At 37.5% G+C, this 13,717-nt stretch overlaps 2 protein-coding genes across 3 annotated transcripts; one reads left to right on the top strand and one right to left on the bottom strand.

Moving 5' to 3' along the window:
• Positions 1–3,707: 3,707 nt before the first annotated feature.
• On the bottom strand, positions 3,708–6,051 carry LOC137746129 (CST complex subunit TEN1-like). 2 transcript variants are annotated; one of them, XM_068486202.1, is made up of 4 exons: positions 5,833–6,051; positions 5,178–5,336; positions 4,275–4,428; positions 3,708–4,151 (listed from the first exon to the last, which is right to left on the bottom strand). In XM_068486202.1, exons 2-4 carry the CDS (start codon positions 5,279–5,281, stop codon positions 4,032–4,034), a joined length of 378 nt encoding a protein of 125 aa, XP_068342303.1. In that variant the 5' UTR covers positions 5,282–5,336; positions 5,833–6,051; the 3' UTR covers positions 3,708–4,031. The 2 variants fall into 2 exon arrangements, with proteins under 2 accessions (XP_068342303.1, XP_068342302.1); XM_068486201.1 differs by having other exon boundaries at positions 3,709–4,151; positions 5,178–5,322; positions 5,833–6,050.
• A 2,540-nt stretch (positions 6,052–8,591) lies between these two features.
• On the top strand, positions 8,592–12,676 carry LOC137744945 (ABC transporter G family member 11-like). Its single transcript, XM_068484766.1, has 10 exons — positions 8,592–9,370; positions 9,914–10,203; positions 10,294–10,465; positions 10,561–10,683; positions 10,836–10,964; positions 11,052–11,246; positions 11,335–11,421; positions 11,519–11,791; positions 11,888–11,995; positions 12,085–12,676. Exons 1-10 carry the CDS (start codon positions 9,017–9,019, stop codon positions 12,415–12,417), a joined length of 2,064 nt encoding a protein of 687 aa, XP_068340867.1. The 5' UTR covers positions 8,592–9,016; the 3' UTR covers positions 12,418–12,676.
• Positions 12,677–13,717: the final 1,041 nt, after the last annotated feature.

Genomic DNA, 13,717 nt, shown 5'->3' with positions numbered 1-13,717 from the left:
GGCTTGTCACCGATGATTATCCCCGAAAATAAATAGTTCGGGAGTAAGGCGTTACAGCTTATGCATTTTATGCCATATTATATATATATGTATAATTGAAAATGCTATGATAGGTTGAGTATTTGATTGCATCATGGTATATCCATGTGTATATTACCTGCACATAATTATTGTGAATGCTTTAAAGTGAAAATGTGAACGCATGACACTCAGGTAAGTTCAGGTGAGTTTATGGTATTAGTTGAATCGATGGAGTTATAACATGACTACATTTATGTGTTAGGCAACTCAGACACTGTCGTACTGGTTGCCCATGAGTTGTACATGTTATATTGAGATGCATTGAGAGCTCATAAACCTGCACCCATGTGTTAGTACTCCCGCCCGTGGCCAGGGCACAGTCGTTCACGTGATGTTCACCTCCCGCACCTTACGCTCACCTTGGACTCAAGGTAGGTGCACATGCCTATCGTACAGACCACTATAGGTGGTTCCGACTCGTAGGCGACCCGTGATTATTCGCACAGTCTTCACGTGATCGTAGCACTTGAGTGTACTTATTTAAACCCAGTCTTATCGTACAGATATCTAGAGGTGGTTCTGACTTGTGTGCAGGGACGTTTGATGAGCTATAGATTAAGTCGTACATGTCACTATAGGTGACTTCCGACTTATGTGCTAACATTGATTGATGAGATATTGATTCAGCCGTACATGCCACGTGATGTGACTCCGGCTAACATGTTGATGAGATATATAGATGTTTATTGAGATCTATGGCATGATATTCATGTGGACTTTGTTATGCCGTGTATGGGATTGAGATAGATATGTATTCTATTTTTTGGGAAATATACAGGTGTTATGGCGAGGGGCTACTACCTTTGGTAATTGAATTTGGTTTGAAAAGTTTTGTTTCACTCACTCACATTTTCTATTTTTGCACCCCCTCCATGTTCTAATAGCAGTGTGTCCGTATCGACGAGGATTCTTAGCACTTTTCAGTTCAGATGTTTTCTTATGATGGTATAATCATTACCTTATCTTACTGTACTTTACTTATGCTTTGTATCGCGTGTGTAACGGGTTCATTCCCGCTCACAATGCACTATGGTATTTAGACACTCTTAGGTTCAAATTTTTTTATATTTTTCCACATTATCACAATTTATGGTTTTGTCACCTTCCAGGTGTCGTCTAGCACAGCTCGATTCGGAGTCCTAGTGGATATTCCGGGTCAAGGTGTAACAGTATACTTGTCATTTTAAAAATTCATTAAATGAGCATTGATTAATATGCTTTGAAAGAAAAAAGCTTTTTTTTAAAAAAAAAAGCATGGCAGACCCTGCTTCTGTTTTTCTATTTTTTTTTTATTTTACCAAACACATTTAATGTTTTAGATTTTTTTTAATAAGTTGTTTTTTTTACTTTTTTTAAAACACCACAATCCCAAACCAACCCTAATAGAGGTGTTCTCACTTCTCATGACTGTATGTCATAATTCCTCATACTTGTGTTAGTTAAATGCAACCCAATGCGTGTTTTAATACTCACAATTATCATCTATGACATTTGAACTAAGATGTTTTTAATTAATAAGAGCAAAATATTTGTAAACCAACTAATCATCTAGCACTTAACTCTTCGTTTTAAACGGTAATTTTCTAGTAATTATCTTTGTTTCCAAGTTCCAATGGTGATTTTCTAGTAATTAGCTTAGTTTTCTTTTTGAACAATCGATATTATCTACACTAAGGGAAAAGGGTTGTCTTAATCTCACATTGAGCTAGTAATAATGTGGTTAATTAAGTAATTATCTTCATTTCAAACGATGATTTTCTAGTTATCAAAGTTTAGGTTTTGGAGCATATCTTTATTTATTAAATCTGTCACTTAGTACTACGGTGTAATGATATTCCTCTTAACTAGTAAGTGAGAGGTCTTAGGTTTGATTTTCGCCAAAGATGAATTTTGAACCACATTATTGCAGTATATTGTGAAACTAAGCACATCCTCTCATGTAGATAATATTTTTTATTCAAAAGGATAAAAAATTATATATTAAATATGAACTCCAGGATATTCTTACCAAAATTTTATTATATTTATTTGCTAATTGAATTATTGGAGGAGGAAAATAGAAGAAGGTATTTTCATTCGAATGAGTCCATTTACTGTACTGCATGAATAGGATGAGCATGAGCCAAAACTTTTGGATGCTTCTGTGTCCTTTGCACTGCGAGATTTTAATTGTTAGATCTTAATTATTGTACTATTAAATAAAAATTTAATAAATAAAACATTCAAGTACTAAGCAGTGATGGATGTACATCGGATCAAGCAGGTCCCAAGACCATCCTGAATTTAAGAAATATACATGTGAAGGTCATTCGAGAATTCTCCGAATATTTGATACAAGTCCCTTGTATGCTCACTAAGTACTTAATGTAATGTATTCTAAGGATATCTTGATAGGTTAAGTCTTCTCTCGATATCACTCGACAAATTGCTTTCGACATATATTGAGTGTTGACATATGTGTAACATAATTAAGTTGATACAAAAAACTCACTAAGTGTTTAACGAAATGCATCAATTAGGAAACTTTTTTTTTTTTTTTTTCATGAGCTCTGTACTTTGTTTCTATCTAAAAAACCTGTACCATTAATATTAGGAGCTCCTAAAATTCGAATCCTAAATTCAATGCCAAGTCCCAAAGCATGAGACACAAGATTATCGCTTTGCTGCTGTTGCACACGTGATACTTTGAACTCAACGTTATCCTTTGCTCCTCACTGTTAACGAACATGATGAGGTCGGTGACTCGGTGCAAAGGAGCAACGATTACCTGGGGTCCAGCACCACCTGAATTCCAACAAACCAACAGCTGCCACGTAAGAGCCAACAATCATGTGTGGGGCGGCGCCCTCGATAGCGACGTGCAATGCCAAGCCTCCAGAGAATACGTTAAAGGTGGGTGAAGGACTTTGGTCATGCACGGACCTCCAAACGGGATCAAATCTTTTACATTCGAAATTGGTGCGGTATTTCTGTGACTCAAATTTATAAATTTAACTTTCTTTTTTGAATTCTATTGTTATAAATTTAATAAATATCGAATAATATTTGAGACGACGGCAAAATAAGTTTATTTTACTTGCAGAAGATTTGATCTCCTTACCAACAATGTTCTTTAAAAATACATGGGCCCGATTATGTTTGTTTAAATTATGAAGTGGGGTCGTAATGATTATCGCACAAAGTTCATTAGAATGTCTATTTGCATAGTTTGATTGGTTGGATGTTGGGGGTAACTTGGTCTTTCAATTAAATTTGCAATTGAAAATGCGAGGGACGATTTCCACATACCCCTTATCTCGATTGCAGACCTTGAATTGAATACTTGAAAGACAATACAAAAAATACATAAGGTATAAAAGAAGAAAAGACGTGTGTGACAATCATTTTCTCCCGAAAAGAATGCTCGTTAAGGCAGGTGAAACTTACTTATACCTAGGGATGCTATTGTGGAGCTATTTTAGACCAATTATACACTACCATGTATTCTAATTTTTACTAAACGACAGTGCATTATTGGCTTGAGATATTAGCACAATGGCATACCAAGTATAGGTAAAGTTCGTCTCAACAAAGACATGTATGGAGAGTGACACCAAAATGTAAGGTTTCTAAAGAGTTTTCTAATTCATAATATAAAGGGGAACATGAGAAATTTCAAAATATTATGAGCTTTAAAATCTCCACATGAGCCTTTCCAAAAGTACAGTAGTATTAAGGCCTTCCTCAGTAGGCTCGAAAAAGTGAGTATGATACTAATATATTGAGTTCACATAGGAATTACACTCCTACAGTTAGCCGGAAAATTTGAGCGTGATACTTTATAAACCACTAGGTTCTAAAGTATGACTCATAGTTATCGAACTCACACTATTGCATGTTATAGGTATCAAACTTAGGCTGCTTGATTCCTCTATATGAGTATCACACTCACTCAAACTACTGCGGAAGACCTAAACTACTGGGTTCTTCACATGATTGGCCCGAAATTGTCTTAACAATTGAAGAGACTGATGATAAAGATTGAGATCAATGCCGTCGACATTCCTACCCACACGTCCCTGCAACACTGCCTGAGAAAAAAGAAGAACAAGAATACTTAGAGCTTTATTGCTTTCACATTCATGTGTTGTGACTCGTAAAAAAGACCGGCACCAAAAATCATCAAGTGAATGTAATTGTAATTTACCACTTACCTCATTGTCCGGTTGAATAAGCAGCTCGCCGATGAACTGGTAGACGGATCCAAGTCGAAAACTAAGCTCCCGAAGGTGCTGAGTGTTGATTTTTAATCTCTCACTTCCATCGACAATTGTGGCAATGGCTGTCTCTACAGAATAATCTTGTAACCTATGAATATTCATAAGCTTCTTAATGATATTGAAGAATAAATATAAGAAATGCACTCGGTTCACATTGTCTAGTTCATGCACATCATGCTACCAATGTACTATATGCATCCTCCTCAATGCACCAACCGGAGATGCCACATTTGCCTCAAGAATATCTTCTCGGACAGTTCTGCATCCTTTCCGACACTACCATCTTGATGATCATCTAACTAAATCTAAATCAAACCACAATTGTTCCGAGCAATGTTGTCACAGCACCGAAAATGCTGAAACTATCATATCTACATAGTCCGTATATGATATACTCCACCTCCAGTTCATCTTTCTTTTCTTCCCCTCATCTCCATCTACCTTGTCACCACTGTGATGCAAAAGCTGTCCCCAAGGACAAGAACTCCCTGTAGCGGGGTGTAGATCCTCGTGTTCATCTAGCTTTCATCACATGACATAGTACATTGAGAGCTATAGTAATATGGGAATATAGATCCCGCGATAGGCAAGTTTTCCTCGTCCACAAGACCAACAGAACCAGCGTTAGCTATAAACTATGTGTACCCCATTAAGCCACTATAAATAGAGTTACGAGATCAAAGAATTGAATCTATAAGTTTCGAACGTTCCAATTTGAAAACTCAGGGATTGAATTCGTTACCGATGATTGTAAAGCAAATAAAAGAGGAACACAATCAATATTTACACGATGCAATTGAAAAGGACCACTAAAAATTGGAAGGGCAGAAGCCTTACTTTCCGGTTACTCGTAGTGAAGCTCCTTGCTTGAAGTACGAGGAAGATGGGTGCAGGTCTTGCAGTGTAACCAATGCCCCAGATTTTATTTCGGCTGATGCCATGAACTAAACTCTCTAGCTTCAAAAGAGCATCCAAATCTCACCTGAAATATGAGGACTGCATGCAATTAATTACCAAAAAGTACCAAAATGCAACCATTTGAAATTTTGAACTATAACTTGGAACTTTTTACAGTTTTAATAACCTATCAAGAGAAGCAAAAATATGAAAAATAAGAAAAATAAGAAAAGATGGGGTTAATACTAATTTTTAATATTTTACACATCACACCAAACAAAGAGCAGAAAGCATACATTTACACTTCAAATTGTCCCCAAAAATCAGAGAGCATATATTCAGGATAAAAATTTCATGAGGGCAAGAACAATTTAGCAGAAAACCCATCTCAAAAAGTGAAAATTGAAACTAAATGCAGATAAAAGATCGCATCTTTCTCCTTCAATCCATTCACCCAATTCAAATCAGCATAAAATCAAGCTACAGAATGATACATATTAACAAATCAACCATACCCAGATACCCAAATTCAAAAAAAAATGTAGTAAAAAAGATTCAAACTTTAAGAAAAGAAACCGATACGAAAGTCACAGACCTCAAAGTTCCTTGGTTTTTCAAGGGCGGGAGCTTTCTGTATGAGGAGGTGAAGGAATGTAGCAAAGTTGTATCTTTCCTCAAACACCATTCGAATGCTGGTAGTAGCTGCTCCGTACAGAACAGCAGTAGGCCTACCGCCTACCTCGTCCTTTTTGTTTGTTTTTGTTTTGGGCTTTTATGAAATCGAATCGTCGGTTTCAATAGGCTTTGTTGGAGGGAAATTAAGTTTTCATTTGGGCTGAAATAACATCATTTGCCCAGATCGGTCCGAACTTATTTGGACTTAAACTCATTCTTTTTCTTCCCCAAAAGTAAAAATAAAAAATGTCCCATGATGGCGGCAGCGGCAGCGGAGAACCACTGGCGCCGTCACTATGGAGCTGGGAGAAGAAATTTGGGAGTGTTATTTTCGACATGCTTGAGCTAAACCTTAGCATTCCCAAAGCCCAATCTACTAGAAATGTTGGGCCTTCTCACGTGTCAAAATGAATGCAACCTCAACCAAAGGAGAATTTTTTTTTTTGTGATAGGAACACGGATGATACATCACGTGTTTTTATAGAAATAGTGGAAAATTTTATTTTTTAAGTTATTAACTTTTTAATACACATATCCCACCATTTGTATAATAATACGTGGTGTACCACCCTGTGTATCGGTCACACTAAAAAATGTGGGTTTTTATTATTTTATTTTTTTAAGTACATCGATATTTTTACACTAAGGGGAGAGGGAGTTCGGCTAAACCACTCAATGGGCAGCCTAATTTGGTATCGAATTCGCCATTCACGAGATTCGAACCTAAGATCTCCCACTTCCAAGTGAAGAGAAATACTATCAAACCGTAGTACTAAACGGAACAATATAAGACAGATTATAAAAATAATTTTTTTCTAGTTTTTAATACAAACAATATTCTACACTGAAAAGAGAGAGAATTTGAACCGAAGGCGTAGTGGATCGAAGAAAAAAAAAAACCCTAAATACGTAGTTTCAAATCTCTATACTTTATGAAACTTCATAGTTTTAGATCTCTATGACTTTATGAAACTAAAATGGTAGTTGATGAATTGGTACGGCGGAAAGATACAAAATTGCTACATTCCAAATGAACAGAAGTGTCGTTTAGTTAGAAGTCAAAAAAAAGAAGATTAGTAAGTCAATCGAAACAAGCAATACAAAATAGTGAGGTGCCAATCGGAAAGAAAGGGAATTAATCCCCCGAGTTCCACAACCTCTGCCCACCAGAAAATTGGACCCCCCACCACCAAACTGTTTTATTTAGTAATGGGATGGAGTCCCATCGAAGGCATTTGGGTTCACTCGAGCCTATGGATCAGAAGGTTCAGACGGTTTAAGAAAGAAAAAAAAGAGATTTGAGCATTTAAATTTTTTGGTTTTTGTGAAATGTGCCAGTAAAATAGAATTATAAAGAGTACATAATTGAAATTAAATGGTCCGGATCTTTCGATCCACAAACTCTGACACAGAAATTCAGAGCAGATGTCAATCCTTATTGAAGAGTGCCAAAGTAGGACAAGATGGTATCATATGTGTCTCATGCGGCAAAGCCCATGACGATTGAGAGGAGCTCTTTCTCTTTATCTTCCTGTTGAGGTGGTTGACAGTTGAAGAAGGAAGGCATGCCCAATTAAAGCAGTTTGTGAATCGTCGTTAATCAATACCAAGGCACCGCCACCTATAGGCGACGGTTGTGATTGTCATTGATTGAGGAGCTTTCACATTAACACACGTGCACGCCCATGCCCTAGCTAGTATGGGATCACCACTTACTATTAATTTTTCAGTATGATCGTGTTAAAACGATTGTAGTAATGATCCTTTAACTTTAACTTAATTGGAACAATAATCTCTCAACTAAAAATCTATTAACATTGGTCCATCAACTCATCAAAACATGTAGCTATGGTCCCTCAACTAAAAATTCATTACCATTGGTCTCTCAACTTTAACCCAATTGGAGTAATGGTCCCTCAACATTAACCCAATTGTAGCAATGATCCTTTCAACATAATTCATTTAAACAAAATTCTGACGTTGACAAAAAAGACCATATCTACACGTTTTGATGAGTTGAGCGACCTCAATTGTAGCAGTAGTCCTTCCAACATAACTTATTTTGACAAAATTCTAACGAAGTTAACGAAAATGACCATATCTATATATTTTGATGAGTTGAGGGACCAATGATAATGAATTTTTAATTGAATGATCATTACTTCAATTTGACAAAAATTGAGAGACCATTACTATAATTTACTCTAATTTTTAATAAGACTATCATATGATCGTCACGCTGTTAAAACGACAACATAATTTTTAATAAGACTAATTATGCTAGTTCTTACACTAAGTAGGACTAAATTCAATACACAAAAAAAAAAAAAAGGTTGTTAAACTTCATTAAATCACACTCATCGAACGACAATAGCAATTTGCGATAATTTTTCATGTGGTGAGCTAAATTCAATATATACAAAAAATAAAAAACAGCAAAAATACTACACATACGATCTATTTATATCATTTCTCTAAAAGATATGAGATTCATATATGTTAGCAAGTGATACAATTAGATAATAAGTGTAGTAGCGTTTTAAGAAACAGTGTGACAATGTTGTGGAGTGCCAAATGTTAATACTGGGGTCGGTTCTGGTAATTGGTATTAGTTCCTTGTATTAAATGCTCCTACCAAAGTGCCACCAGAACCCATTAATTGCAGAACAAAAAATATAGCTGTATGGATCTTCTTCTTCTCCCCACAACCACCTCTCAGAATTCACAGATTCAAACTCTCTCAATCAGAAATGGAAAGCCACACCAAAATAAATTTAACTCCTTTCTTTTAAGCAGTTTGTGATACCAAAAGATTCATACTTTGAACGGGCTCGTCTTGTATGGGAATTCAAATTTCCATGCTTTGCAACCACCTGTCAGTCAAATTCACACATTTCTCATTTCTTCACTCACATCTTTGATTCCTCGTTTTCTTCCGTAACCACGACTATAAATCTCTTCTGGGTTGTGTGCAATATCGTGATTGAGCTGTTTTTTGAAGGACTGATCGGTTAAAGTTCGAGCTAGCCGAGCGAGCTACCGAGAAATTAGTTAACGTGACATACGAAGAGAAGACAAGGAGCTCACCGGTGGCGGCAGCAGTGATGGAGATAGAAGCGGGCAAGCCCTCCGGGGTTGTGGCCGGAGGGCTGAGCCCTCTGAGTGAGACTCTGTGGAGGGAGAAGCCAGGTTTGGAGATTGTTGGGGATGTGTCTGCCAGGCTGACGTGGAAGGATCTGACCGTGACGGTGACTCTGAACAACGGCGAGACGCAGAAGGTGTTGGATGGTTTGACTGGTTATGCTGAGCCTGGAACTTTTACGGCTCTCATGGGGCCTTCTGGTTCTGGAAAATCGACTTTGCTTGATGCTCTCTCGAGTCGGTTGGCCGCCAATGCTTTCCTTTCTGGGACTATACTTCTCAATGGCCGCAAACGGAAGCTCGCTTTTGGCACTGCTGTGAGTAGCAACCTCTTGTCTCTCTTTAATTTTATATAGATATTGTCGGAAATGTATTCATAACATAACATGTCGATATGTGTTGTTGGTGATGATAAACAACGGACATCTGGGAGTGTTTATTGAGGAATTTGATCATTACCTTTTTTGTTTACTTGATTTTGAGCTGTTTGCTTTAGGTTTATTTGGGAGTGTTTATTGAGAAAGCACTTCTGCTCATAAGCGTTTTTGCTAAAAGTTCTTTTGTTAATAACACCGTGAAATTTTGTTAGAAATCTAAGTTCTTTCTGGAAAAAACACCTAGCCCGAAAGAGCTTCACTAAACCCTAAAGTGCTTCTATGACTCAAAAACGCTTTAAAGTTTTTTCTTTTTGTCAAACGTAGTAAAAAATCTTTGTCTGCCCGGAAGTGTTTTTTGTTCTTCCTGAAGCAGTCCCAAATAGGCCCTGGTACTTTTATGTTTGATCAAGCGCTAGGCAGATCTCTAGATGTAACATATATTGATGATGTTGTTTTTTGCATATGTGGTGCAAATTTAAACAGGCCTATGTAACCCAAGATGACAACTTGATTGGAACTTTGACGGTACGGGAAACAATTTCGTACTCGGCAAGACTGAGGCTGCCGGATAAGATGGCTTGGTCGGACAAGAGGGCACTGATTGAGAGTACAATCATAGAGATGGGTCTGCAGGATTGCGCCGACACTGTTATCGGAAATTGGCATTTGCGTGGGATCAGTGGGGGAGAGAAGAGAAGGGTCAGCATTGCTCTTGAAATCTTGACGAGGCCTAGACTTCTCTTCCTTGATGAGCCAACAAGTGGACTTGATAGGTTTGTATGCCTTCATTTAACTGGTTTGAAGTGCTTTCATTATTGTGTTGTAGGGTTAAATCTTAATGATCATTTGGTTTTTTGTGGCAGTGCTTCGGCGTTTTTCGTGACTCAGACATTACGTGCCCTGGCTCGAGACGGAAGGACTGTTATAGCCTCAATTCACCAGCCTAGTAGTGAAGTCTTTGAACTGTTTGATCAACTGTGCTTGCTTTCTAGTGGCAAAACCGTCTATTTTGGTCAGGCGGCGGATGCATACGAGGCAAGAAACCTCAGTCTTTGCATTATGAACATCTATTTGTTGATTTTATGTAAATATAACAGAGCTCTTACGGACACATTGGTCGTTTTTTTCAGTTCTTTGCACAAGCCGGCTTTCCCTGCCCTGCTTTGAGGAACCCATCTGATCATTTTCTTAGATGCATAAACTCGGACTTCGACAAAGTAAAGGCCACACTCAAAGGGTCCATGAAACTCAGGGTATGTATAGTACTTTCTCTTCTCTATCTCTATGTTATGTTACTTTAAATGTTATTGTTAGCTTGTTTTTGCTGTTTTCTTTGTTCACACTTTGTAGCCATGGTTTCGGTCTTCTGCTAAAATTCAAGACTTTTTTGTTTTGCTGTTATCAGTTTGAGGCAAGTGATGATCCGTTGGAGAAGATGACCACTGCTGAAGCTATAAGAGTTCTGATTAATTCCTATTGTTCTTCTCAATACTCGTACGCAGCTAGAGAAAAAGTTGAGGAGATATCAAAAGTTGTAAGTGTTTATATACACCATGATTTGTAACTAGTTGATCATTAATCCGATTACTCTGACTGATGTTTCTTTTGCCATATGATGCAGAAAGGAACTGTGCTAGATTCTGGAGGAAGTCAGGCTAGTTTCTTTATGCAGGCCTTCCAATTGACCAAGCGTTCATTTGTCAACATGTCAAGGGACTTTGGATACTACTGGCTCAGGCTCGTCATTTACATTGTCGTCACAGTTTGTATCGGAACCATCTATTTGAATGTGGGAACGGGTTACAGTTCGATTCTGGTATGTATTATTTGCAAAGCGGAACCATCTATCTGAAGTCGCAAGTTCATTCATGCACTGATAGTTCTCCTCTTTCATTATGTGACAGGCAAGGGGTTCGTGTGCATCTTTCGTCTTTGGTTTTGTCACGTTCATGTCGATTGGAGGGTTTCCTTCTTTCGTAGAGGATATGAAGGTTTGTTCCTCAGACCCTTCGCCGGTTCGCCCCATGTGAAAAGACCCTAAATATTTACTTATATTTTTAGTAGTCTAATAATTCACCACCAACGCAGGTTTTCCAAAGAGAGAGGCTGAATGGCCACTACGGCGTTACTGCATTTGTCATCAGCAACACATTCTCTGCAATGCCATTCCTGATACTTATTACCTTTCTTTCCGGTACTGTTTGTTATTTCATGGTCCGTCTCCACCCGGGCTTCGAGCATTATCTCTTCTTTGTGTTGTGCCTTTATGCAAGTGTCACCGTCGTTGAGAGCTTGATGATGGCGATAGCCAGCGTTATCCCCAACTTCCTCATGGGCATTATCATAGGGGCTGGAATTCAGGTCTGTAACAATCGAAGTCTTTCAAAATCGGAACATATCATTTTTCGTATTCTTGGACAATGTTTGATGAATTGTATGCTTTTCTTCACATGTCAGGGTATCTTCATGCTAGTCTCCGGGTACTTCAGGCTCCCAAATGACATCCCAAAACCCGTGTGGCGTTACCCTATGTCATACATCAGCTTCCACTTCTGGGCTTTACAGGTAAAAAACACAACATTTACCGGTAGACAATTACTTGCAGTGAATTGTGCTTCAAACAACTGATGTCTGCGAACATGTTTCACCTTCAGGGACAATATCAGAACGACCTGAGCGGCTTATTGTTCGACAACGACACACCTGATCATCTTCCCAAGATACCCGGCGAGTACATCCTGGAAAATGTGTTCCAGATTAACACCGCCAGATCCAAATGGATAGACCTGAGTGTGATCTTGAGCATGACTGTTGTGTACCGGATCATCTTCTTTATCATGATCAAGTTCAGCGAGGACGTGACGCCGTGGATTCGAGGTTGCATGGCGAGGAGAAGGATGCAACAGAAGAATGGAAACCAAAACACAACAATTGCTCCTGATGGTCTCACCCAGTCACCTTCTTTGAGGAGCTATACAAGAAGGTAGACTCAGACCTCTCTGAGAAGAGTTCCACAACATTAAAAAGCACTTGAGGGACTTTGAATTTAGAGTTTGTAGTATGTTACGTAATTTATTAGTATATGTTCTGATGCTTGGTCTCTAAAGAGTACTGATAAATCTACCCCACTTACTTTTCTCCCCACCGCTTTTTAATAGTTTTAATACTAATTTTATCTTATTGTAAAATGATATCTAAGGACCAAAGCAATAAAAAAGAAAAAGAAAAATTCTCTTTCTTTGTTCACCGTCTGTCTGCAACTATCTCAATTTCTTCGAGAGTAATATTATTCATATAATGATTTTGTACCATATTTTCATACCACTTTAGGTGATATTTGATGTGGACAGCCATATCATTTGAATTAATTAGATTTTTAAATTTAGTTCATTATTTAATAAACTAATAATTAAGAAAAACTAGTTAATTAAATAATGATTGTGGTATACGAGAAGTCTTTCTCCTTCATTTCCTTGGGTTCTGCAAATTTTTCAAATGATGTAGTTGTCCACATCAGATGCCACCTAAAATGGTATGAAAATGTGATATAAAAATATGATATGAATAACATTACTCTTTCCCCAAATAAACATCTTCTTCATCTTCTATTTTTCTAGTGTTTTTTTTTTCTCTTTCTATTCCCTTAGTTTAATAATATATAGTAGTTGTTCAAAGCATTTTAATAATGACATAATTCTTTAAAAATTTTAAAAAATGAAATGGGAGACTAGAGGAAGGAATTGGGCTTGGAGGGGTGGGATTGAGTTGTCGTGAATTTGGAAATGATGTATGAGGATAAAAGTTTGGGAATGCGGCATGGGGCTTGGTCGTGGGATTTGGAAGTGGGAGGGAAGAGGGTTGCGTTGGAGGTTTGGAGAGAGGGAAGAAAAGAGGGTTGCAATCGGCTGAAGACTTGGAGAGTGATCGGATTTTGGAATTCTAACCGGAATAAAAATCGGGAAGAGAGTCCTTCGCGGTGAGTGAAGGCCCGGTTGGGCATATTAGCACTCTAATATTTATTTTTCAATTTACAAAAGAATTTAGATATATATTAGAGGTTGTTTTAGGAATAATAGTGGATGAGAAAATAGCATTTCAACTTTTTTAATTTTTTGTGATGGTGAGATTATAATGTGGGTGGGATAAGATATTAAGGTGAATTTAGCAGCACTTTTTAAAATATGATGAGTTTTCAACTAGAAGGAAGATGAGTAGTTTTTATCCTGGTGACGATGTTCTAATTGAAAATTGTTGACTTACAATATTTTATTCGTTTACTTACCTTGA

Source organism: Pyrus communis, chromosome 9, assembly GCF_963583255.1.
Source record: "Pyrus communis chromosome 9, drPyrComm1.1, whole genome shotgun sequence".
NCBI classification, from domain to species: domain Eukaryota; kingdom Viridiplantae; phylum Streptophyta; class Magnoliopsida; order Rosales; family Rosaceae; genus Pyrus; species Pyrus communis.
The sequence above is the reverse complement of the archived record's forward strand: the minus strand, read 5'-3'. Positions and strand labels throughout refer to the sequence as shown.

Bases quoted from the DNA above. Each gene is read 5' to 3' on its own strand.
- LOC137746129 (XM_068486202.1), bottom strand. From the start codon at position 5,281: ATGGCATCAGCCGAAATAAAATCTGGGGCATTGGTTACACTGCAAGAC. The intron at 4,429-5,177 runs GTAAGGCTTCTG...GAATATTCATAG, and splicing joins TCACTACGAGTAACCGGAAA to GTTACAAGATTATTCTGTAG. The intron at 4,152-4,274 runs GTAAGTGGTAAA...CTTTTTTCTCAG, and splicing joins TTATTCAACCGGACAATGAG to GCAGTGTTGCAGGGACGTGT.
- LOC137744945 (XM_068484766.1), top strand. From the start codon at position 9,017: ATGGAGATAGAAGCGGGCAAGCCCTCCGGGGTTGTGGCCGGAGGGCTG. The intron at 10,965-11,051 runs GTAAGTGTTTAT...CATATGATGCAG, and splicing joins TTGAGGAGATATCAAAAGTT to AAAGGAACTGTGCTAGATTC. The intron at 11,422-11,518 runs GTTTGTTCCTCA...CCACCAACGCAG, and splicing joins CTTTCGTAGAGGATATGAAG to GTTTTCCAAAGAGAGAGGCT.